General features: G+C 54.6%; 7 protein-coding genes and 1 non-coding gene across 8 annotated transcripts in view; 1 reads left to right on the top strand and 7 right to left on the bottom strand.

Annotated features, from left to right (window-relative positions):
- Window positions 1-472: 472 nt before the first annotated feature.
- Window positions 473-544, bottom strand: SODALDRAFT_t14. The gene has a single exon. It is a non-coding gene; the product is annotated as a tRNA-Ala (tRNA).
- A 240-nt stretch (window positions 545-784) lies between these two features.
- Window positions 785-1,384, bottom strand: SODALDRAFT_28658 (hypothetical protein). The gene has a single exon (XM_028608547.1). The coding sequence runs from the start codon at window positions 1,205-1,207 to the stop codon at window positions 818-820; it is 390 nt and encodes a 129-aa protein (XP_028470830.1). The 5' UTR covers window positions 1,208-1,384; the 3' UTR covers window positions 785-817.
- SODALDRAFT_347852 (hypothetical protein) lies at window positions 806-2,240 on the bottom strand (the record flags this gene model as incomplete). Its single annotated transcript, XM_028613324.1, has 3 exons — window positions 806-1,384; window positions 1,449-1,832; window positions 2,145-2,240. 3 exons carry the CDS (start codon window positions 2,238-2,240, stop codon window positions 1,229-1,231), a joined length of 636 nt encoding a protein of 211 aa, XP_028470829.1. The 3' UTR covers window positions 806-1,228.
- A 133-nt stretch (window positions 2,241-2,373) lies between these two features.
- Window positions 2,374-7,610, bottom strand: SODALDRAFT_347851 (ABC-2 type transporter; the record flags this gene model as incomplete). The annotated part of the gene is made up of 3 exons (XM_028613323.1): window positions 2,374-4,518; window positions 4,580-5,906; window positions 6,021-7,610. The coding sequence occupies 3 exons, from the start codon at window positions 7,608-7,610 to the stop codon at window positions 2,702-2,704; spliced, it is 4,734 nt and encodes a 1,577-aa protein (XP_028470828.1). The 3' UTR covers window positions 2,374-2,701.
- Window positions 7,611-9,174: 1,564 nt separating this feature from the next.
- Window positions 9,175-11,454, top strand: SODALDRAFT_327195 (hypothetical protein). Its single transcript, XM_028610365.1, has 5 exons — window positions 9,175-9,257; window positions 9,353-9,500; window positions 9,568-9,684; window positions 9,773-9,910; window positions 9,998-11,454. The coding sequence occupies exons 2-5, from the start codon at window positions 9,400-9,402 to the stop codon at window positions 11,175-11,177; spliced, it is 1,536 nt and encodes a 511-aa protein (XP_028470827.1). The 5' UTR covers window positions 9,175-9,257; window positions 9,353-9,399; the 3' UTR covers window positions 11,178-11,454.
- Window positions 11,455-13,670: 2,216 nt separating this feature from the next.
- On the bottom strand, window positions 13,671-17,378 carry SODALDRAFT_327194 (hypothetical protein). Its single transcript, XM_028610364.1, has 2 exons — window positions 17,269-17,378; window positions 13,671-17,126 (listed from the first exon to the last, which is right to left on the bottom strand). Exon 2 carries the CDS (start codon window positions 17,119-17,121, stop codon window positions 13,963-13,965), a length of 3,159 nt encoding a protein of 1,052 aa, XP_028470826.1. The 5' UTR covers window positions 17,122-17,126; window positions 17,269-17,378; the 3' UTR covers window positions 13,671-13,962.
- A 90-nt stretch (window positions 17,379-17,468) lies between these two features.
- On the bottom strand, window positions 17,469-20,363 carry SODALDRAFT_28572 (hypothetical protein). The gene has a single exon (XM_028608498.1). The coding sequence runs from the start codon at window positions 20,051-20,053 to the stop codon at window positions 17,843-17,845; it is 2,211 nt and encodes a 736-aa protein (XP_028470825.1). The 5' UTR covers window positions 20,054-20,363; the 3' UTR covers window positions 17,469-17,842.
- The window catches only part of SODALDRAFT_355209 (hypothetical protein), a gene marked incomplete at both ends in the record, with an annotated part of 1,815 nt that continues 290 nt past the window's right edge, over window positions 20,175-21,699 (bottom strand). The window contains 6 exons of the mRNA XM_028613795.1: window positions 20,175-20,206; window positions 20,247-20,342; window positions 20,640-20,814; window positions 20,891-20,929; window positions 21,073-21,133; window positions 21,274-21,292. Of these exons, the coding sequence (XP_028470824.1) occupies window positions 20,175-20,206; window positions 20,247-20,342; window positions 20,640-20,814; window positions 20,891-20,929; window positions 21,073-21,133; window positions 21,274-21,292 (422 nt within the window). The remainder of the gene's footprint in view (window positions 20,207-20,246; window positions 20,343-20,639; window positions 20,815-20,890; window positions 20,930-21,072; window positions 21,134-21,273; window positions 21,293-21,699) is intronic.

Genomic DNA, 21,699 nt, shown 5'->3' with positions numbered 1-21,699 from the left:
GTCCAACCACGTTTCGACTAGAATCCCCTTCTCCGCAGAACCAACCCCCGCATGACTCCTCACGATTCCTCAACGGATTACCTACCTTAGGTAGATGCACCCACGTGAGTTCCATGTATGTTTCGGTCGTTGCGTAGGCAAGTTCGTACATCTCTAAATACTTTTTGAAATGGCTTGGTAACATTTGAAATACTGGCCCAGCAACTTTACTCGGCAATCCCGCAGAGGCTATGGCCTTCCACAGCATGGCTCCTCCCACCCAGCGACTCCGTCGTGGACCCCCCCACGTAAGATATCAGATGTCATCACGTGATTGTGCTTGTTGGAACCCTACCGACACCTCGACTAAATTAGTCACGACTATGGATCCAAGAGCGACGAAAGGAAAAAAGGAAGGAAGAAGAAAAAAGAGGAAAGAGGAAAGAGGAAAGAGAGAAAAAAAGGAGCACCTCCGAGGATGTGCCAGAAAATATGGACAATCCGCGAATCGAACGCGGGACCTTCAGCATGCTAAGCAGACGTTATACCACTAAACCAATCGCCCATTACTTGTTGTTGATTGGAGGGGTGAAACTTTGGTAGAAGGTTCTTTCCGCGGCGTTAGGATTGAATTCATTTCAACGCACCAGCAACGGAGAGCACCGGAGTGGGGACAAGTGGATGAACCGGACGTTGAAGAGCCCTTGCTCTCCCAAGTCCAGCCCTCGTAGGCTGGGTTGCCCGGTTGTTGGCAAAGGCATAAAAACTGCAACCCTCTTGAACCGGAATCGATTCCACCCACTTCCATTTTGTCCGAAGTGAAAATAAACAATTCATGTTAATTGATGCTCTCCTCTACAACCGTCGTTGTACACGTAATGTACATGATGATCCTACTCTTGGCCTGAATCGTGATACACCATAAGCTATTGTCCCTTCTAGCGGATGACTGTCCACGGAATCCCCGCCCAATCCACGGAGGGAACTCATAAACGAAGAATGAAGAAGAAAGCCCATAGGGAGAGGTGAAAAGAAGGGTACTCTTTTGCACTGTGGAGAAGGGACACACGAGCGATGGGTAATAATGGGGTGCGGTGGACCGAACCCGCGTTCCCGCAGCCCACCCATGGACTCCTCCCCCAAAGACATCCATATACCTCGCAAACTCGTCAAATGCGGTGGCCCGTACTACACAAAGCAGCACACAGAAGCATGGAACGCATAACATAGGACAGAGAGAACCGATCCCTCACACCCTCTGAGCAACCAAACTCATATAAATACCCCAGAGCAAGCCAACAAAACTTAGGAAGACAATGCGCCGGTTGACAGGCACGAAGCTGAAGCTGATAATAGACGCAATAGGCCAGATCTTATACCCGGCCACGATAATCGGGATGGTTTCCTATCATTTCCCAATCACATCAGCCAAGTCGCAGGGAACAGGAGGAACAAGAGTATATACATACAGTCTGGATATTATACCAAATCTGGCTCCGGTCCTGCCCTTTCATGAACCCCATGATGACAAGGAAGGCAACCGTGTTGAAGATGGCGCCGAGGGTGATGCAGTCGACGAACCACTTGGTCAGCGTGTTCTGCAGGCTGAACTTGGGCTGCTGCCCGGCCGACGAGGCCTCGTCGTGCTTCTTCTCGGCCGCCAGGGCCGCGTCGACCGGTTTCATCTCCACGTCGCTCAGCCGCCGGCTCGGCCGAGACGACGACGAGGACGGAGACGGGTACGCCGGGAACGTGCGTTCCAGGAACTGCTGCCAGTGGTAGTTCGGCGGGGCCGTGATCAGGGAGAGCGTCACGAAGCGGAGGAACTGGATGATGTCCAGAGAGAAGGGGCGCTGAGTAGTATTTACAGTGTCAGTGGTACTTCGTGTCCTTTTTCCTGTCTAGTTTCCCTTGTCTCTTTTTCTGCTGGGGTTCTGAGTCGTCGGGCTATGGATCAAGAAGGGACAAAAGAGAGATGGATCCGAGGCTCTCTTGATGAGAACGAGATCGAAGGAACAGAGAGTGGATTGTGAGAGGGTCACGTGATATCGTGATGCTGGGGACCCAGCGAGGCAGGGGACGAAGACGGGCGGACGAGGAAACCCGGGTTGGCCCTAATCAAAACAGAGACTCGTCAAAACAAGATTCTATTCGCTTCTCCTGACCTTGTTTTGGTACGCCACAATGATTTGTGCGCAGATATTGGAAGCCGATGATAAGACCGTCGCTTGAAGCGTGGCCGTGACGATGGGAGACGGCATCTTAGGGATTGAATGCTGAACGTATGCACGGGGAAACAGAAGAAGAAAGGAGAATGAACAGCGAAAAGAGAGACAGACAAACGCCGGTATGAACAGGATGAACAAAGTATGTTTCCAGGTCTCGGTCCGTGGTCTCAGGTCGTCGTCAAAATACCAGACAGGTTTACGAGACAGAAAAGCGGGTAGCCACGTCACGTGGACTTGTATGTGTTGGTCGACGGTCATCATTCGTGAACCCCTGAGCCCTTGAACTCCTGAACCCCTGAAAATCCTGACCCCCCTCGAGTGTCCCCCATTTCCATCACACCACACACAAGTACAAAGACCAACATTCTCCGTCAACCATAAGAGTCCAAGCAAAGACACATTAATGCGTATAGATTTGGCTCGTTTTCTTGTTTCTTGCACTCGAAGGAGGAAAAAAAAAGAGAAAAAAAGAGCCGCTACTAATCAAAGACAACTCATTCCATCCCAGCCCGCCACCGCGCCAAAACCCCCTTCAACGGGTTCCGTCCCCGAAACCGCAACCACGTCGCAAAAAAGACCACAGCGTAGTTGAACGCAATAAACCCGCAAAAGACCCCAAAGTCACGCCAGATGTTCCGGTAATACACGCTGAAGCTGCGTCCAAACTCGTCTCCCGTCGCATACTGGCAAAACTCACACATGCCGTCGTCTCCCGTCCGCACGTACCCCATCCCCACCTCTTCGATGTAGGGCTGCACGTACTCCTCGCAGCTCATCCCGTCGGGGGCATCGAACCGCGCCAGCTCGTCCTGCGCGCATCGGACCGGCTGGTCGTGTATCGCCGCCGCCAGGAACGCCTCGAGGAGGTAGTGGAACGGCGAGAGCCAATACATCCAGCTCCGCCAAAACGTCGGAAGCTGCGCCGGCGGGACCACCACGCCGCAAAAACTGACCACGAACAGGAAGAAGACAGGCACCAGCAGCGACGCCAGCAGCTGGTTGGGCGCCAGCGCCGCGATGGCCTGCCCGAAGCTGACGTAGTAGAGCTCGAACAGGACGACGAGCAGGAACGCGAACCCCGAAGTGAAGGACGACACCGCCGTTCCGAAGACGCCGAACCACCAGCAGCAGTAGTAGACGGCCCCCGCCGCGATCGCGTAGGGCACCTCCGCCGCCACGGCGCCCGTCACCCACGCGGCCCACGAGTAGATCTTGGCGCCGTTCTCGCGCGACTGGAAGACGTTGCGGCTGTGCAGGAACACGGGCTGCAGCTGCTGTATCAACGGCGGGGCGATGGTCAGCGTCATGAAGATGGAGAAGAGCCGGTTCTGGTAGTCGACGCTCGAGTATCCCAGCTTCCAGAACGTGAACGTGTTGAATAACCCCGTCAGGATGTGCAGCATGAACTTGCCCACGATGTAGCTCGGCGATCGCCAGTATGCCACGAACGGTCGCTTCACCACCTGCGCCATTTGCGTCCGTAGCGGCGTTGCGAATTCGCGGTCGTCTCGGAGGTTCGCTGCCGGTTCGACCTCCCGCCGCTGCGCGATCATCGCCTCGATTTCGTGTGTTCGCGCCTGCCGTTGCTGTGATCGTTCCCATACGTCGCCCCAGTCCGGCCCACGGTAGTTCGGGTCGCCCGCACCAATGGTCTCGAGCATGTACTCGGCCGGGTTGGCATGGGGAGGACACTTGGGAGCCCCGTGCGATTCCAGGTACCCGATGAGCTCCTGGCTGTCTTCACCCAGGGGCCCATGGTACGCGATGCGCCCGCCAGACTTGAGGAGCAGCAACTCGTCAAAATGCTCGAATAACACGGCCGACGGCTGGTGAATGGTGCAGAGGACCGCTTGCCCGGCATCGGCGAGCTTGCGGAGAAATCGAACGATATGGAATGCGGCTCCGGAGTCGAGACCCGATGTCGGTTCGTCGAGGAACAGTAACAGGTCCGGTTTGGCCGCGAGCTCCACTCCGATAGTGAGCCTTTTGCGCTGCTCAGGATTTAGCCCCTCGCCGACCTTGCCAATCGTTGCGCCAGCAATATCACGCATTTCCAAGAGGTCAATAATGGTCTCGCAGTAGTCGAGCTTCTCCTGCTTGGGCGCTTCCCGAGGTTGTCGGAGCAGGGCCGAAAACTGTAGAGCCTCCCGGACTGTTGCCGTGGGTTCATGCACGTCCATCTGTTCGGCGAACCCGGTCGCTCTTTGAAACGATTTAGGGAGTGGTCGTCCGTCCACAAGGAACTCGCCCGTCCCTGTACCGAAGTCGAGACGCTGCGCCAGAGCGTTCAGCAACGTCGTCTTTCCCGCACCTGTTACAGAAGTCAGTAAGCCGATGCGCATGTGAGCCGTCATTCCACGAGGCCACTGTACCTGAAGCACCCATGAGGGCGGTGAGCTTTCCGGGACGGACATAGCCTTGGATGTCCTTAAGCAGCGTCCTCTCGCCCTTTTCGTATGGTATCGTGTAGTTAACGTCCCGAAAAGTGAAGACGGTCTCATTCCTCGCAACTCGATTAACAGCACTATCGCTCTTCTCAGTTTCCTTCTTCTCCTGAATGCCATTACCGTCGGGCATCGTTTGCGCAGAACCCGCAGCAAGGCCTGACTCCACATCGGACCCCTTCCCGTGCCGCCCTCCGGTTTCGATGTTGTTCTGGGTCGACTTTGGGACCTGACCCCTCTTGAACACGGTAATCGCACCTCCGCCGGCGTTCGGCTTCATCAACTCCATGCCAACCGCACCCAGGAGGACGAAAATGACAAAGAAGGCCCAGAGGAAGCCGAAATTGCGCCACAAATGCGCCCGACTGTACGTGAAGGATTCCTGAATGTAGTTGGAGCCCGCGACGGACGTCGAGCCCGGCTCGCTACCGCACAGCTTGCAGGACTGGTACGGCGGCCGAGCCTGGGGTCCCAGTGGGACCAAGTAGGGCGGTTCGCATCGAAGGTCGAGGTTGTAGAACTCGTTTGCGACGAGGCATTCAAAGCCGTACTGGAGCCAGTTGATCCAGCGGAGCCAGCTGAACCAGGGGTGCATAGAACTGGGTGGGATGAGATAACCAGTGTAGACAATGATAACCTGGACGGAAATACCGGTGAAGCGGGTGGCAACGTCCATGGTCTTGCACCAGGCGGAGATGGCACGGAAAAAAGCATACGTGACCATCGTGACGAGCCACAGAATCAGACAGGCGATGAAGAACTGCGATGCCGTCCGGGCTAGATTAGACATGAAGTAGATGATAATGTTGAAGAGCATGACTTGTACGAAGATCAAAGGTACGTCGACAACAGTCTGCGCGATCGCATAAGCAGCAGGACGGTAGAAGGAGAACGACTTGTGCTTGAGCAAGATGGGCTTGGACTCGAAAGCGGCGGTCTGCTCAGCAAGCGCGAGCAACGCGTTGAAGAGGAGGAGGAAGAACAGCGTGCCCCCGCGAGGGAACGCCCCGGCGGCGGTGGCCGGCAAGTTGAAGAAGAGACTGCCGACGATGAGCCCCTGGAAGACAAGGCCGCCCCATTTACCGAGCAAGGAGGCGCGATCGCCTGCCATGATGAGGAATTGGCGCTTCGTACAGGCAATCACCTGCTGATGGAAAGGAAGCGTGTAGTTTTTCTTCTCCGTCTCCTTCGTCACGGCAGCCTCCCGTTCCTGGACCTGAGCCGCCAGGTGGGTCTCAAACTCTTCCATGTCGGCCTTGTTCCGCCGGTAGGCTTCGCTGCGGCGGAAGGCGTCGGAGAATTCGTCGGGGGACCGAGGAATTCAGTCTTCCCAGCCGGGGCGCACGCTCCGCTCGTGTTCGTCGCTCACCGAGGTCAGGAAATCGGCGGTAGTCCAGCGCTCGGGGCAGTCGAAGCCCAGATCGAGGAAGTACTGCTTCGCGTTCTCGGCCGGGCCAAAATAGAGACACTTTCCCTTATCGATGAGAAGGACCTTATCGACGAGCTCGAAAAGGGGCTCGCCGGCCTGGTAGAGGGAGACGGCGGTCGAGATATTGGCCATATTGGTCATGGCGCGGATGGACCGCACATACTCGAGCGCGGTACTAGCGTCGAGACCCTTGCTGGAGTTGTCCCATCCCTGGACGGAAGCTCGCGTGACCATAGCCTCGGCGATACTCACCCGCTTCCTCTCGCCTCCCGAGACGCCCCGAATGAACTCGTTGCCAACCTTGGTGTCGAGGGTGTGCTCGATCCAGAAGAGTTTGGCCACGACCCGCATGAACTCGTCGACGTAGTCCTTGCGGCTCTCCCCTTCCAGGCGGGAATGCTTGCCGGGGGTCCGGGTCTGCAGGGCGAACTTGAGGGTCCGCTTGACGGACAGCGTGGCGTAATGAAGGTCGTCCTCGGGGTTGTAGATGACTTCACCCCGAAACAGCTTGGCCATGTCTCGGGCACTGGTCCCGCCATAGGTGACCTCTCCCTCGACTGCCTCGAAGCCGGAGCGCTGGTTGCAGAACGCCTCGAGGAAGGTGGAACAGCCGGCGCCGGGACGACCGAGGACCAGGAGCAGCTCACCTGGGCGGACACAGCCGTCAAAATTGCCGATGAGATCTCGGACCGGGGGTCTGGCAAAAGCAGCTCGTGGGCCTTTGGTGAAGAGGGTTCTGAGAGTTCGTGGCAAGGCCATGAAGATGTCGCCGACGGTGGGTTGCAAGCTGGCACCGAGTCCAACTCCCTTAACGGTAAGATGCCGGAAGACGACGCCACTATGGCGAGTTTGGGCTTCCTCAGACTGTTCCTGTCGTGTCTTTCCGAATAGACGGGCCATGAGGATATTGAGTTCCTCGGTTTCCTCTTCGAGTTCCTCGGCGGCGGGCGCAGTGGCACCAGAAGTACGACGGCGGGATAGCATCTTGAATAAGTCGTATTCGGTTAGGTTGGTACGCTGGTGCTGTAATGCTGGTCTCTCGGTGTTGGGGCCAGGCTTCAGAGGGACATGTTCGATGGTTCCCGTAGAGGAGTGATGGGAGCTGCTGGGGGTGACAGGACCGTCAGAAGAGTGTGAGGTAGATATGGCTGCATCATCTTTGTATTCGTCCGGCAGTCCCCTTGCTGATTGAGGGGCCGACATGGGCATCGTTGGAGGAGCTTTACCGTCTTTGATGCTTGGATGCTCCTCTCTAAGCATGGTGCTGCTATCAGTAGAAGGGCGCCGTGACTGTGGGTTCCCGGATGTCGAACCCTTCTTTGAGGTAGTAATGGGGAAGTAGGTGCCGACATCATGTTGTGAATTTCTAACAGAGATGGAAAGGTCTGTTGAATTATCGACAATGTGGTCATCATGTTCTTGGTCCTGGTCCTGGACAGGAGTTGAATGGTTACCAGTGGAAACAACGCTGGGAGTGATGGGAAATCCACCTGGGATATCGGTAGCCTTTGGTGTTGATACTTCATCCATGGTGGCAGAGTGTTGTAAAAACAGGTGGGAAAGGGGATAAAGAGGCTATTGGGTTATGTAGAATGAAGTTGTGGTTGACTCCCAGCGACCTTTACCCCTCTATTGTTGAGGGCGACGAAGCAAAGGTGATGCCGAGAGGCGAGGGTCCCCAAAGGAGATGAGATAACCTGCCACTAGATTGGGCACAGGAAAGGGACTTTAGCAAACGAGAATAGAAGCAATGCAGGTAGGTCATAAAGAAGGGGGGGGGGAAAGAAAAAGACGGCGGGAAGAGGCGAGGTGAGAATGGAGGATGCCTCATGGATACGACAAACACTGTGGCCTCTGGGACGAATCTGGGATTCGGGAAGACCCCAGGCGAGATGCCAAAGCCTCCAACATGATGAGATGATAGAGATCCGAGAGATCCGGATCCGTAATAGCGGTGAGATTGGTAGGTTTTCTAGTCCAATATGGCGATGGTGCGTGGTTGATGGACGCCTTTCGACAGTTGCCGTAGTTGACTCGAGGTAAGTATTATGGGCAGGCGAAAGTTCCATGACGTTGGGGACGGACCTTATGTACCTTACCTTACGTACCTTACCTATACCTTACCTTACCTAACTAAGGTACCTTAGGTATCTGTAATTACAGCGTCCCACTACGCCCAAATGGTGGTGCACTCAGAACGGAGTACGTACCTGAAGTACAGATACCGTCGGCCTGGACCATCCACTGCCACTGACGGCTTCAGGAATCTATTGCCCGATGTACACGTATGAGATCGGAGTCCAATAGGGCAGGGCGGCTTGATATGAAGAATTGAGCCTGCATCCGGTATTCGGAGAGACCTTCATTTTGCAGGGACGGACATCATTGATTACATCGACATCGACTCACTGAGAAGTCCGATCCGAAGTGTAAAGATCCGAAGTGTACTTGAACTTCCAGGTTCTCTGCTTCGCACAATTACAGGTAAGGGAATATCGAAACCCTTCAATTTTGTCTGTGTATCCAAACCTAACTGCAAATCCCCATTACCAATAGCTAACACCATCCCTGATAATTGATTTGCTCATTCGTCTTTCTTGTTTGCTTGTTCTTTTCTCCGCAGACCATTGCTCTACCTAAGGTACCTAAGGTAATGGCCCTTAGTATGTTGCACTATCACAAGTTACGACAGGCTGTAATGCCAGGGCCAATTCAAAGCATCTCAAAGCTCTCTTTTCCAGGACAACAAAAGATTTCTTCAGATTCTCTTTCATGAGTTGCATCGAGCTACACTAGCTATCTTCTATGGATATATGTCCAGTGTGAACAGATTGCCTAGCCCCTTTAGGCACAGGTTATCATGATGGGTACCTTCCCCTATACACAGGGGTGTGGCTGGGGGGGTTCCTTCTTCTTGTTACAAGATCGTGATGACACTCCAAATGTGAGTACCTTATGAAGTACCAACCTTCAGGATGCATATGGGCAAGGACTAAGGTACACAGCCCATCGGTCAGCTTCCGTCCCGTCCTCCTCTTAAGCAGCAACAGCAGAGAACTTCTTTGATGCCTTCTCTTTCCTCACGTGTAATATTCCCTTCTTTCTTTTGTTGTTTAGAAAAAGGTTCTCACCCCTTGAGATCTTCCACTTGATGCAATTCGGTATCTGAACCTTAAGGTAGGCCATGCGGAGCTTTTTCTTCGCTTCCCTCCTTGAATATCAACAGGTTCTGATATATTTCTATTCTGCTATTCTTTTCCATCCCCCATCAGTCTAAACCAGACGCCAGAAGAGTCACGACAACCAGCTCGATCCTGCCATGGCTGGCCGCTCATCCGATCCGCCCAGGACTGACGACGGCCTCCACGATGTTCGGGACTTGGGTCAGCGTCAACTCCCCAGAGTCCGAATCAAGGTGGAGTACGGTTGACCTCGATCCTTCCCGTCATGCCGGTTATCTCTTGGGTCTAACTCTAGGTTGGAATAGAACTACGAATGTGGCGGGAGAGACCTGGAGCTGCGATATCAGCTTTGAGAATCCGCAGCCTGTACACAATGATCTGATTCAGGAACTTCGCAGCCTCACCACAAAGTTGCTCAAGATGTGAGTCTCTTGTTGGGTTCTGCGTTATGTTCTCCGCCACTTCTTTCCCCTGTCCAACATCATATCTGATCTATCTTCTTCGGCACAGGGAGACCATCCGCAACATCAAGCGTGTTGCCATCGTGGAGGATGATGACCACCACACCGCTGGTAGGGGTGGGAATTCTGTTGGTTCAACCAATTCCGCCTCTACTCCTCGGAACTCCCCTACTAAGCCGACCCTCAAGTAAGTGCACGGGTGCCATCTTCCTCTACGTCGTCAATTCTTTTCCATTTTTTTGCTTTTCAACTTACTGACGGAAGTTACTTCCAGCCCCAAGGCCCGCCCGTTTTCACCCGTAACTGGATCAAAGACTTCCGCTCGGATCGTCGACCCTCCCGCCAAAAAAACCGGAACCGGAGTAACCCGTACCATCAAGCATACTCACGCCAATCCACCAAAGCAGGAAGATGCTACCAGCTTTGCCGTTGAGCGTCTAAACAACATTCTCTCTTCCGACACTCTACTGCGCGAGATGCTGATGAAGAAAGGGCACAAAGTCTATGACTTTTACGATGTTGATGAAGATCTTACTGAGCCGGGCCATGTGGAATCCGGGAGGAGTGACATGACGAACAACATGGAGAAAACCATGGCACACGTTGCCGAGAAGATCCAGAAGGCTGAGCTCGATAGCAAGAAGGAGGTTGTCTCTAACAGACGTGACGCCGAAGCTGCCATCACTCCAACTTCTTCTGCCACCGTCCAAGAAGGCGTCAATAACGATGGCGTCAAAGACGACATGAAGCGTCATGAGGAACATCACTCTCAGTCTGAGCCTGGACCCTCTCACACTCCTACGGGTCCGAAGAAGGCCATAGAAAAACTGATCAATTTCGACGAGGACGTGGTCGTTGATTCCTCATCCAAGGTCCAACAGCAATCCGGCCACACTGCCTTCGTATCTTACCCCGTTAGTTCAAAGCCACAGCAGCCCACGCAAGCCACTCGGAAGATTCTTGACCCCCTGATTTGGAGCCAGTTTGAGAAATTCCAGCTCTCCATTACTGCCAAGAAACCAGAGGCGGAGAAGGATGCTGCTGATACTTCCGCATCCGTTGCTGTGGGTAGCTGTGACCCTCAGGCTGACGATGCGAAGAGAGATCCGCCTCACCTGTCGGTTGGACGTGATGTTCGCGAACCCGATTCTCGTTCGTCTCGAGGTACCCGTACTACGACCGAAACGCGGCCTCGACAAGCCGAAAAGCCTCGATCGGCAGGTTCCGCGCCAGGTTCCGCGTCAGGTTCTGAGAAAGGCGAACGGATGGAGACGCGGCTTGCTTCGCGGCGGGCTCGGAACCCACCAAGTCTCCCCCAGAAGGGGCAGTCTCGCCACAACAAGCGCCCTTCAAGAGTCGAATTGCCTCCCAACGACATTGATACTACCGTCTGGCGGTCGGCCCGGGCCAAATCCCCGCCTACGAAGGTGATGCCTCCTCGCGGATTCTGGTGAGAGACGTGAAACGGATTTCCGGGCTCCGGGACTTGTCTGCTCTCGTTCATAGACACACCTTTTTAGCGCGGGGGTATTTGCTATTAAGTTGCATCGTCCATGGATATTGGGATACTTCTGCGTTGATTTGGAGGGAGCTGGTCTTGTGGAGGTTGCAGCATACATGATACGAGGGGTTCTGTAGAACAGACTGGGAGATGCACTAATAATGAAAGAACGAATTGCAACTATTATATGGCCAGCGCTAGTCATGTTAAGAATGAAGTTCAAAGGTCGCACAGTGGAGGGTTCTTGTGGTGCAGAGCAGAGCTGACTTGGCAGTGACGACCGTATTGTGACCTTACACAATCTGCAAAAGCCCAAAGGAAAAGAATCAGTCGTGAATGCACAGGTTTATAAGAATGGTTTATTTGAATATCAAGCACATACGACCATACCCACTGGAAAACTCGGGATCCCGTCCGCTCTCCCCTAGATAAGCCAGTGAGGGCCGGATTAGTAGTTGGGTCGGTGACGACCAGCGAATACCCGGTGTTGTATGTTTTTTGCTTCTTTTCCCCCCTGTCCCCCCTTTTTTTTGCCCCTTTTTTGGCCCCGTGTCGTTTTAAACGTAACACGGCGCCACCATCTCAATCATTTTCTTCACATGATGCCCTCAAATAATTACGGGCTTGGTTCTTCTTTACGTTTCGAGGACATCTTATTAATAATGGTCCCTTACTGAAAAGACTGAGCATTGCCACCGGAATTGCACGGTTTGACAGCCATTTCCCTCATATACGGGGTATGGGTGGTTCTATTGACCGACTCCTGAAAAGCTAGAATGTGTGCCACTTGGATCGCCTTGCCGTGCTGAGAGTCAAGGGAGGTACGTGGTAGTATCAATGCAGGGGGAACCCGTTCGCTTGAAACCGCGTCTACCTTTAGGGAGAGAACATGAAGTGAATAGTTGTAATCAAGCCATGACGGGCCATGGCGACCAGTCGGCCAACTGTGAACAAATAGAAATCTCGATGAAGACGCTGAGAACAGTCTATATACGTGTATTAGTTCATTTTGGTTGTTTTCCAGTCTGGAGGAAGCACGTTTCGCTCCAGATCCTGTGCGGCGCAGCCGTGGTCTTTTCGCCTTTCAGTCCCGACTCCCTGCTCCGTGGAAGAAGTCTGAAGCATGATAAAGTTCGAGCCACAACTTGGAAGAGCGAGGACTGATTGCGTCACCGCGTGAAGCCGACGCTAATTAGAGTTCAGGGGGCGCTCGTTGAGCTTCGATCCCAGTCTTCCTCCCATTAGGACAGAGAGCCTGATCATGTATAAATAAAGCGGCCGTTCTTCCTTTTCTGCGGTTTTCTTCCTCCTTCTTTTCCTCTTCTCATCCGACTTTCCACTTTCCCCCCCTCACCACTCATCCTGGCAGCTCGAGCCACTCTCGCGGCACTTCGACTCCTATTCTTCCACTTCTTCGCCCCTCGCCTCACCTGGCTATGGCAGCTGCTCATACCTGACTGCTCTAGCTTCCCTCTTCTTGGCCTTGGCCTGGAGGAATCTGGGATAGCAGTAGCTTTAGGCGAGGGGCCGGGAAGTCGGGAGTCAGATTTACCCCCGAGGGTGGCTCAGGCGGGTCAGGCCCGGCGCACACTTTAGAAGCTCCTTGTCCTATCCCGGTGTTTGTTAGACATGAGAATTTGCACATCTTGCATCAGTTGTGGCTTCACCATGTTCACAATTCCATGTCAACGATCTACTCTCACGCCGGGTTGTCGGATCGGACAAGGAGCTTCGATCCACCAACGAATATGAATCATACGTATACGTGTATAAATATTCAAAAACAATTAGGGGCCGGGATCAGGTCGCATTCGGTCTACGACAGTTGACCCCGAGGCGGGCCGAAGGGTTTTAACTTATTAGTGACGCGGACCAGCTAGCCTGCGAAGCCCAGACTGAGTCGTCGCGTCACCTCAAAGGTTGAATGGTATTGCGATCTCGACACCCCAGTTCAGGCGGAGTAACTTCATCCGAGTCGGTCTTTCAGAGAGGTCGCCGGGGAAGATAGAGTGCCTTGATAGGGGGCGGTGGCAAGCATATTCCGTTCATAGGTTCATTAGACCGGTCACCGGTAATTCAACCTGATTCCACCCTTAAGAGCTGCTCCGAGACTCCTGACAGTGACTACTGAGATGTCGATGCTTGTCGTCTGTCCGAAGCCAACCGGACGAGACTTTGTCGTAGTGATGGCTTGTGAGGAGGGTTTACTGACCAAGTAGAGAAATCACATGGTCACAGCAAAGCCCATTACTGTCTCGTCCGCTTTCCCCCCAGCACCAGATATGCCACAGCTAGTGCCCTGGATAGGACTCTATTGCATTGCCATCTTGAGCATGCGTTTTAAATAGAAGCGAATGTTCTTTGTCGTACCTGCGATGGCAAGATCACTCGCGCTACCTTATCTCGTCTCTTCTCCCCCTTGCGGCTAGGTATGTAAAGTGCCTATGACGGTATCTCATTATGTTTATTGACCTGACAGACGAAGGATGACTATTTGAGAATGGCCTAGGCAGCCTAGCAATATCGTGGTCGTGTTGCGAGTCAATTCGTATACAGAGCAACTTTGTCAACACAGTGAATTATCAGTGACAAAAAGTATAGAATGTATAGATCGTATCCTTAGATACGCGTTCCTTTACTGTCCCTTTGTTGTCCCATTTTCCATTAATCCAGGAAGAAATAATGCCAAGCAGATACGAGAATTATGACACCCACTGACTTTCGCGCCTTGGGAATAATCAGCCCATTTCGTCGTCCCAGTTCTCATCGCCGTCGCCGTCGTCCTCGCCGTCCTCGTCCTCACTCCTGAACCCATCCTGTAAACCCGACCACGATTGGATCATCTTGCGTCTTTCGCAAATAAGATCCTCGCTACAATAATGGCCCGCGGCGTAAATGTCCAGGTACTGGAGAGCGAGACGTCCTATCTTGCGATCGACGGGCAGTGTCTCCAGCATCTGGCGAAACATGTCATTCCCCATAGCATCCCGTACCAGCATGAACAAGAGGACATTCGCGTCTCTGAGGTCGTCTGGCAAAGGTTGACTGAACAGCCTTAGGATGGGAGGCAGCCAGGTTTTCCAGCAGAGGATCGCAGTGCGCAGACCATCCAAGTATGTCTCGTTGGGGAGCGGTGAGAAATCAGTCGTCGTACTGACAATCTCTTTGGCCATGTCCGCAAAGCAGGCCTCGGGGGTGTGCGACGCGCTGCGGAAAGGCCACCGCGCCACCAAGCCCAGGAAGTGCTCCAGGGCGCGTTGTCCCTTCTCTCTCTCAAAGGCCGACGCAGCGCCGTGCTTGACGAGGCACTTGACGGCGGTCACGAGCGAGTCGGCCACGTGTGGCCTCACTATCCACGGCGGCAAGTAAGCCCACTGGAAGACAATGTCGGACATGAATCGTTCCCAGAGCCCTCGACCTTGGGAGTCTCGAGAGGCGAGCACACGAGGGGTCAGAAGCCTCTCGTACGCGAGAGGGTCCAGAGCCCGTGCACAAGCGGGATGTTCCGTCAGCTCAGGCATGTAAGCTCTTGTGAACACGAGATCGACCTTCAGCCAGTTGCTGGACCTGGGCGCAAGAGCTTGAGGGGAGTAGGCATTGTTGTAAGCGAGGAAGATGGTCTCTGCCGGCGTCTTCCCTTGTGCGTTGATCTCGGGAGGTCCGCCTGACAGAAGGAAAGCGACCAATTCTTCGGTTGCTGCAAAATTGAGGCTGTGAAGTGCCGAGTTGCCTTCGCCGTCGGCGCCGAACACGTCGAGACCGGCCTCGAGCAATCCCTGGGCTAGCTCTAGGCTGCCCCATTCCGCGGCTACTTGGGGGAGATGCACGGACGCCGGGGCTCGGACAAAAGACGGCTTTCCTTTGGACGTCTCGAGGAGGAGCAGAGCAGCTGCGTAGGGAGGACGGCGTCTAGAGCGGCCCCCATCGGCCTCCATCGACCTCAGGTCCTGGAGGGGGAACGTCATGGCTTTGGCGATCGGAGTATAGCCCGAGTTCATGCAGGCTGCTCTGTTCGCCTGCCCATTTGGGTCGTTGGCAAGGAGCCACTCGAGAAGATCGCAGTCGTTGTTAGCAGCGGCAATGTGCCAGATATTGTAGCCATCTGCGTCGGTATCCGTGGTGTTGGCACCGTGCTGGATCAGGAGCTCGAGCGCCCCGATCGACTCGACTGCTAGGATCGGCGTCTGGCCCCCTTGGTTCCGAACATGCACGTCCGCGCCGGCGTCCAGAATGTCACGTATGAGCGCCACATGGTCGTCCCCCACTGCCATGTGCAATATAGTGCCCTGGGACTCGCGAGTGCCGGGACCATGGGTGTTGGGATCAAACCGAGGGTCTCGGATCAAGCGGAAGACCACTTCGCGCTCATGCAGCTGGACGGCATTTCTGACAAGCGCCCGAAAATCGGCGTCGTCAATGTCGGCGATGCGGCGACAGTAGCGAGGTTTCTCCTTCACCATGTCCAGTCCCCACTTGCGCATGACGACCAAGAGATATTTGAGTATGGAGGGCCTGTGGAGCTCGTCGTATCGGGCGACGTGAAAGTCGAAAAGACAGGGGAGTACGGAATTCAGGAAGGCCCAGGCCCTTTTGGACGGATGTTTAACCCAAGGAAAATCCTCAAAGTTGAAAAAGATGAGCATGTCCCAGAAAGAATCATCCAGCTCGAGGTGCGGGACCATGCGAAGGAACGAATCGCCGTTGCCGAGGCGGAGGCAGGTGTAGAAAGACAGTGTGGCCAGTGGGAACGGCTCCGCGGGGGCGGGACCTGGACCCACGGCCGTCTCGCGGATGCCGCGGATTATGGCTGGACGGGTGAAGAGTTCGATGGTCTCCGCTTGCGCGACGCTGCTGCAAGGCAACTGGACGAGGAGGGTGGGATTCTCGGTGCGGGCCAAGAAGGCCTTGGGACCTACGAGGGCGCAGTAGAAAGGGGTGCCGATGGGGCTGTACTGCAAAGGGTCTGCGCCGAGATCGATGAGGTGCTCGCAAAGCTGAGCCAGGCCGAGGGCGGCGGCGGCGTGAAGGGGTGAGAATGAAGAAGATTCGGTGACGGTGAACATCAGCTGAAGAGTGTGCGTTGGGGTGAGGGCTTGGTCCCCGTAGACGTCGGGCCATTGTTGGCGACAATACTCCAGGACCCAGTGCTCGAAGCTGGATGGCTTGTCAGGATAAAACAGTTTCGTGACGAGGTGCTTGCATTGAGGCCAGAAGACTTCGGCATAGCCCGGCCACACGATGGCGCTCTTGCTGTACTCGTGGCAATTCTCCGCCCTCGTCTTGACTGTTGCACAATACTCGTGGTAGCTGCTGATTCGCGTATTGAACTGAGGGTCCAGGAGGATCTCCAGTGCGCGAGAGAAGGCATCGAGGGATTCCTGGTAAGTCTGGGGGCCATGAATCTGATCCGAATTGGACGAGTCACGAGGGCAGGTTGCGGACGGTGAGAGGGAGGGGGATGGCTTAGTGGAGAGACACCGCTCGAGAGCTGGGAGCGATTTGGCGTGCGAAGCGAGATCGAGCTGGATTTTCAAGGTCTGGAAGACGTCAACCAGACTAGAAGCAGACGAGTCGGCAGCATCAACTGGGCCGTGGGTGCGGTTGAGGAGGCTGGACAAGCCATCCAAGGCAGAGTGGCAGGCTGCAAGGTGGGCTCGGTTGCCCTGGGTCTTGTCCTGAGGGTCCTGAGGGTCCTTAAGGTCCCGGCATGATGAAGTCGCGAGCAGCTCTTCGGAAAGCAGCAACGTGGAGTGAAGTTTCCCGGAAAGAGAACGAAGAAGCGGCCTGAGTTCGGAACCCAGGTTGCCTAGACCGTGGTCCGCAGCCAGGAGCGTGTGATATATGGTGTCCACATGGCGCCTTACACGCGTCAGGGCCGCAGGGAGGGCAGAATCCATATCATCTGTCGGCAGAGTAAGTCGGTGGCCCAATCGACTCTGTAATGAGCGGATGCAGGGTCAAACTGGCATGGTCTGTCTCCATTGAATGGCGGAGGCCGAAGATCGGGACTCTCTGAACAGAGAAGAGGATCATAGAAAACTTACCGCAAATGAGGAATAAAATGCGACCAGCAGACGGACCATGAGGGTAAGGGGTTGGAAAGTTCAAGATGTTTTCTGGAGGTTGAAGAGGGACAAGGAGGTCTCCCTCGGTGATGTGGTGATGATGACGACTCGTTGGTGGTGGTGCTGTACTAAGTTTTAGGGGCGTTAGAGGATAAGCAGCGGATCATACTGTGTGAATGTATAGAATACTGTTATCTCCACTGTACATTGTTGGGTTTGTGTACGGCTTTAAGATGATCCGACCGAACCATTACTAATGCTCACAAGGTGATTAAGGTAATTACATGTACTTTCCTTCCTTATCGTGATTCTGCGAACTAATATTACGTGAAGAAACGGGCAATATGGGTGATATAATAGGATATAATAGAGGAGAAAAGTAATAAAAAAAAAAAAAAAAAAACGAGAAAAACCGCTGTCTGGGGTATCGTCGCCTTCTGAGCCAGTGATCGATCATTACACGTGAAAAAAAGGAAGGAAAAGAAGAAAGAGAAAAGGAAGAAGAGAAAAGGAAGAAGAGAAAAGGAAGAAGAGAAAACAAGCATGACACGACTTACATCGGCAACAGAACGAGAACAACCCACTCCACCGACCCTTCAACATCCTTCAAGGGCGTCCAGAAGCTCGCGACTCTTTCCGCTAGACCCGTCTCTCCCCCAACAAGACCCGACACCCCGGTTCGACTCAGCGGACGGCTGGGTCTCCTCTCCCTCACAGCATCCCCCACATCTTCCCTTGACCGAGACGAGAGCGCAACGCTCGCCTTGCGTCGCGAACACGACGACGACGACGACGACGACGACGACGAGGACGCCGCCGATGCCGATGCCGGTGCCGGTACCCTGCCCAGGACGAGCTCCATCGATGCCGGCTTCCCTTCCTCCAGCACCCGCTCCCTGATCGCCGAGCGGAATGCTTTCGTGATGGAAGGCGAGCTCGCGTAGTCCGAGAGCGCGGTGAAAATGTCCTTGCCCGCGAGGGCGTCCGGGGGCATGTGGTGGTGGTCTAAGCCTAGGATCGAGAGGGCGGACGGAGAGGCAAAGGCGACTGAGAGGCGGGAGGAGGAGGAGGAGGAGGAGGAGGAGGAGGAGGAGGCGGACTTTTGCTGCCGGTGCATGTTGGAGGCTGCTGAAGACGGTGCCCTGGGTCGTGTCGGCGTCGCTGTCGCTGTCGGCCGTACGTTCTTCAGCACGAGGTAGTGGGTGTACGGATTCGGATTCCCCGCCGCTTCCTTCCTCGACTCGGAGCTGCGCGTCGTGCTCGGCGAAGGGGGCGGCGATTCGAGGATCGGACTGCTAATGCAGCTCGTGCTGATGGACTGTTTCTTGAACGGTTTGAAGAAGGACCTGGTTGAGCCGCGCGTCGAAGGCCGCCCATTCGCGTGTGGGTGTGGGTGTGGGTTTGCGTTTGCGTTTGCGGCTGCGCTCACATTGACGTGGGTGCTCAGGCTCGCTCGTCGGCCGTCTGCCCTGGTAGTGGCGTTGCTCTGCCACCTCTGCGTACGGGCTTCCCGGTCTTTGCCTTCCTCGTGGTCTGGGTCGTACCCCAACACGCGGAGCACGTCGTCATCCTCGCCAACGGCCTCCGAAACATGCATCTGCGCACCGAGATAGAACCGCACTGTCCCGTGCTGGTCGGTAAGCGGGAAGAGGTGCAGGAAGTTCCAGAACGGCCAGCTGTCTCGCCTGTAATTGAGGATCAGCTCGACGGCCTCTTCGCCCTGCGCGATGGCGTTCCGGATCCTCCGAGTTGAACCCGCGTCAGTCTGGGGGCCCTGGAGGATGGAGCAGTTTCGTCCCGCAATCTCGGCCCTGGTGTAACCCGAGAGGGAGAGAAAGTCGTCTGACGTGAACTTGATGGCATCTCCATCCGGCGCCGCCTCGGTGAGGCAAAACGAACTTCCGAGACCCGGGAACCCGTTCTGCCGGGACCCGTCGTTGAGAAGGGCCGAAGTGACGCAGGTGGCCAGTTGATTCTTCACGAAAGCGGGCCAGATGTCACTTCGCACGCGCTGCTCGACGTGCTGGGTAGATTCGGTAAACAAGTTCTCGAGCCCCGGGATGACCGAAGCCATCATGTGCCTCATGTCGGAGGCCAAGCTCTTGGCAACGGGAAACGGCAGGCCTGTCGGCTTCGGGACGAGGACGGCTTGTTCGATAAACTGGTCTAGCGAGTGAGTGTAGCGCTGCACGCGCATCAGGAACTCGACGTCACCCTGGCGCTCTTGTTGCTTTCGCGCGAACTGAAACAGACGACGATAGATGTGAGGATGGCCCAGCGCGGCGTGAAAGGTATCCCGGCTGAAAAAGTCCGGCACGGGAAGGCGGGGTTCGGAGTCCAGATACGTCGCGGGGCGGTCGACCGTCGTCGTCATCGTTGTCGTCGTCGTCGTCGTCGTCGTCGCCGCATTGGAATGCCGGCGGATGGGGGCTGACGCGACGCGGTTGATACTGCCCCATTGTATCGGGGGGAAGGCGGGCGTCCGCGGAGACCCGTCCGAATTGTAATCCGTATATTGCCTCAGCGCATCGTCATTGGTATGGAGCGTCAATCCTGAACTGCTCCTCAGACGAAGAGACGAGAGGTCGTCTGGTGGGCTGAATACTGGTGTCAGTGGCGGTGAGGCCAGAGCAGTGCGATTTCGCGCAGAGTTGACAGATGCCGAACCATCGCTCGCAGTCCCGTCCGCCCTGTACCCCATGGAAAGCCGGCTGTAATGTTCCGTCGTAGGAGGGGTCGGTGGCCTGGTGTAAGTGGGCGACATTATTATTTTTCCTCCCCCTTTTTTTTTTTTGGTTTGTTCGTTCCCCTGCCGGTCGTCCCCCCTGCCCGCGATGATGGCTTTGCTCTGGTCGCAGCGACAAAAGAAGAGTGAAATGAGCAGTTCAGTGAGAGTATGAAGTGAAATGGAGTGAATCTGAGAGAGTGGCAGAGATCAAGATCCTAGGAAACGAAACGATTGTCGGGATCCGAAGTCCATTTCGGCCCCTTCTCGGCAGCACAAAGGAAAGGAGAGGGCTCGAAGTTGGCGAGGACGATTGACAATTGACCTCCTGAACACGCACGAGCAAGAGCAAGGACACTGGAGAACTAACACGTTAAAAGACGGGGGAATAGGGGGAGGAGGAGGAAGCGAGGCAGGGGGCTGCCCTCGTGACAGGGGTTGGCCTTTAATATGTACACGTACTTGGTCAAAAGGCAGATCGAGCATCTAGAACGCGAAGTGGAGAGAAATTGAGAATCGCGTGGACCTATCGTGGCGCCATTTAGTCGGTGAGCGAAGCTGAGGTTGTCCACTTCGTCCCTTTGTCCACTCTAGTTTCTTCGTCCCGCTCTTTTGCTTCCCCGACCGCTCGACCGCTCAGTACGAGACGAAAACGGGAACAAGCGCGCCCCTCGAGGTGCACGACCATGTTTTAGTTCGACGCTATCGTCTTCGTTTGCGGCAGCGGGAGTGGGCCGAGCAGGGCGCCGCGGTCCGCTGAGGGTCTCAGTTGAGGCAACGTGATGGATCACGGCCATGGTCTAGGATACTGTCTGTTATAATTAGTGAGGTTGTTAGTAGGGCCCATGACTATCGACCACTGGTGTCGATGCGTACGAGACCGATCAAAGACAAGTTGGTGTTGGGGCCAACGAACTACTACGAAGATGCGTGTTATTTTCGGTCGCCAACTGACCTAACCAACCCTGAGTGAGCCAATGTGAATCAATTCCAGGAGAGCAACGGATCGGAGTTGGTTGCGGTAAAGGTAAAGCATTAATAGGACGGCTTCCTTGCACAAGACTGAATAAGGGAAGAGGGAAGTTGGGTTTCTGCATCTTCCGTCTTTCGTCACGAACACTACAACACCACACTATTAGCACCGCTTGCGCAGGAACAAGCGTGTAGTGGAGTAGTGCTTCGTGCTTCGTGCTTCGTGTCGTCTCGTAGGTATGCAGGGTCTAATACGGAGTTGAGTATAACGTAATTCCACGGCAAACCCCATGGCCCCATGCTCAGCTGAAAAAAGAAAGCTCACAGATCTCAGGAGACGCTTTACCCTGAAGAGTAACGAAGTAACGACCATTATGGGGCTTGTTGCTGGGCACGGATGGGGTTATGAATTATCCCCGAATTGTGTCTCTCGTGGATGCAAGGCGATAAGATGCTGTATCGTATCTGTATCCTGTGTGTGGTTTCATGTTGTATTACCTTAGTAATAAAAGGTTCAATGTTCGCTATTCGTACACGTACTTTATACAGCATAAAAGGTAAGGTAATTGAGCTTTTCAGCTTCTCGGGCAAAAAGGAAGGGAACTTGAAAGGAAAAATGGGGCTTCGATTATGATCCTTGACCAGGAGGAAAAGGGACCATTTCCTGTACTTTGGTTCCGTTTTTCTTTTATGTATTTCTTCCCCTTTCCCCC

This window comes from Sodiomyces alkalinus (genome assembly GCF_003711515.1).
Source record: "Sodiomyces alkalinus F11 unplaced genomic scaffold SODALscaffold_1, whole genome shotgun sequence".
Lineage (NCBI taxonomy): Eukaryota > Fungi > Ascomycota > Sordariomycetes > Glomerellales > Plectosphaerellaceae > Sodiomyces > Sodiomyces alkalinus.
The sequence above is the reverse complement of the archived record's forward strand: the minus strand, read 5'-3'. Positions and strand labels throughout refer to the sequence as shown.

What these genes read in the sequence shown, in the direction of transcription:
- SODALDRAFT_327194 (XM_028610364.1), bottom strand. Translation starts at nt 17,121, where the DNA reads ATGGATTCTGCCCTCCCTGCGGCCCTGACGCGTGTAAGGCGCCATGTG.
- SODALDRAFT_28572 (XM_028608498.1), bottom strand. Translation starts at nt 20,053, where the DNA reads ATGTCGCCCACTTACACCAGGCCACCGACCCCTCCTACGACGGAACAT.
- SODALDRAFT_28658 (XM_028608547.1), bottom strand. Translation starts at nt 1,207, where the DNA reads ATGTTATGCGTTCCATGCTTCTGTGTGCTGCTTTGTGTAGTACGGGCC.
- SODALDRAFT_327195 (XM_028610365.1), top strand. Translation starts at nt 9,400, where the DNA reads ATGGCTGGCCGCTCATCCGATCCGCCCAGGACTGACGACGGCCTCCAC. An exon ending in AGAGTCCGAATCAAGGTGGA is followed by an intron (nt 9,501 to 9,567) that starts GTACGGTTGACC and finishes AGGTTGGAATAG; the next exon opens with AACTACGAATGTGGCGGGAG. An exon ending in CCTACTAAGCCGACCCTCAA is followed by an intron (nt 9,911 to 9,997) that starts GTAAGTGCACGG and finishes AGTTACTTCCAG; the next exon opens with CCCCAAGGCCCGCCCGTTTT.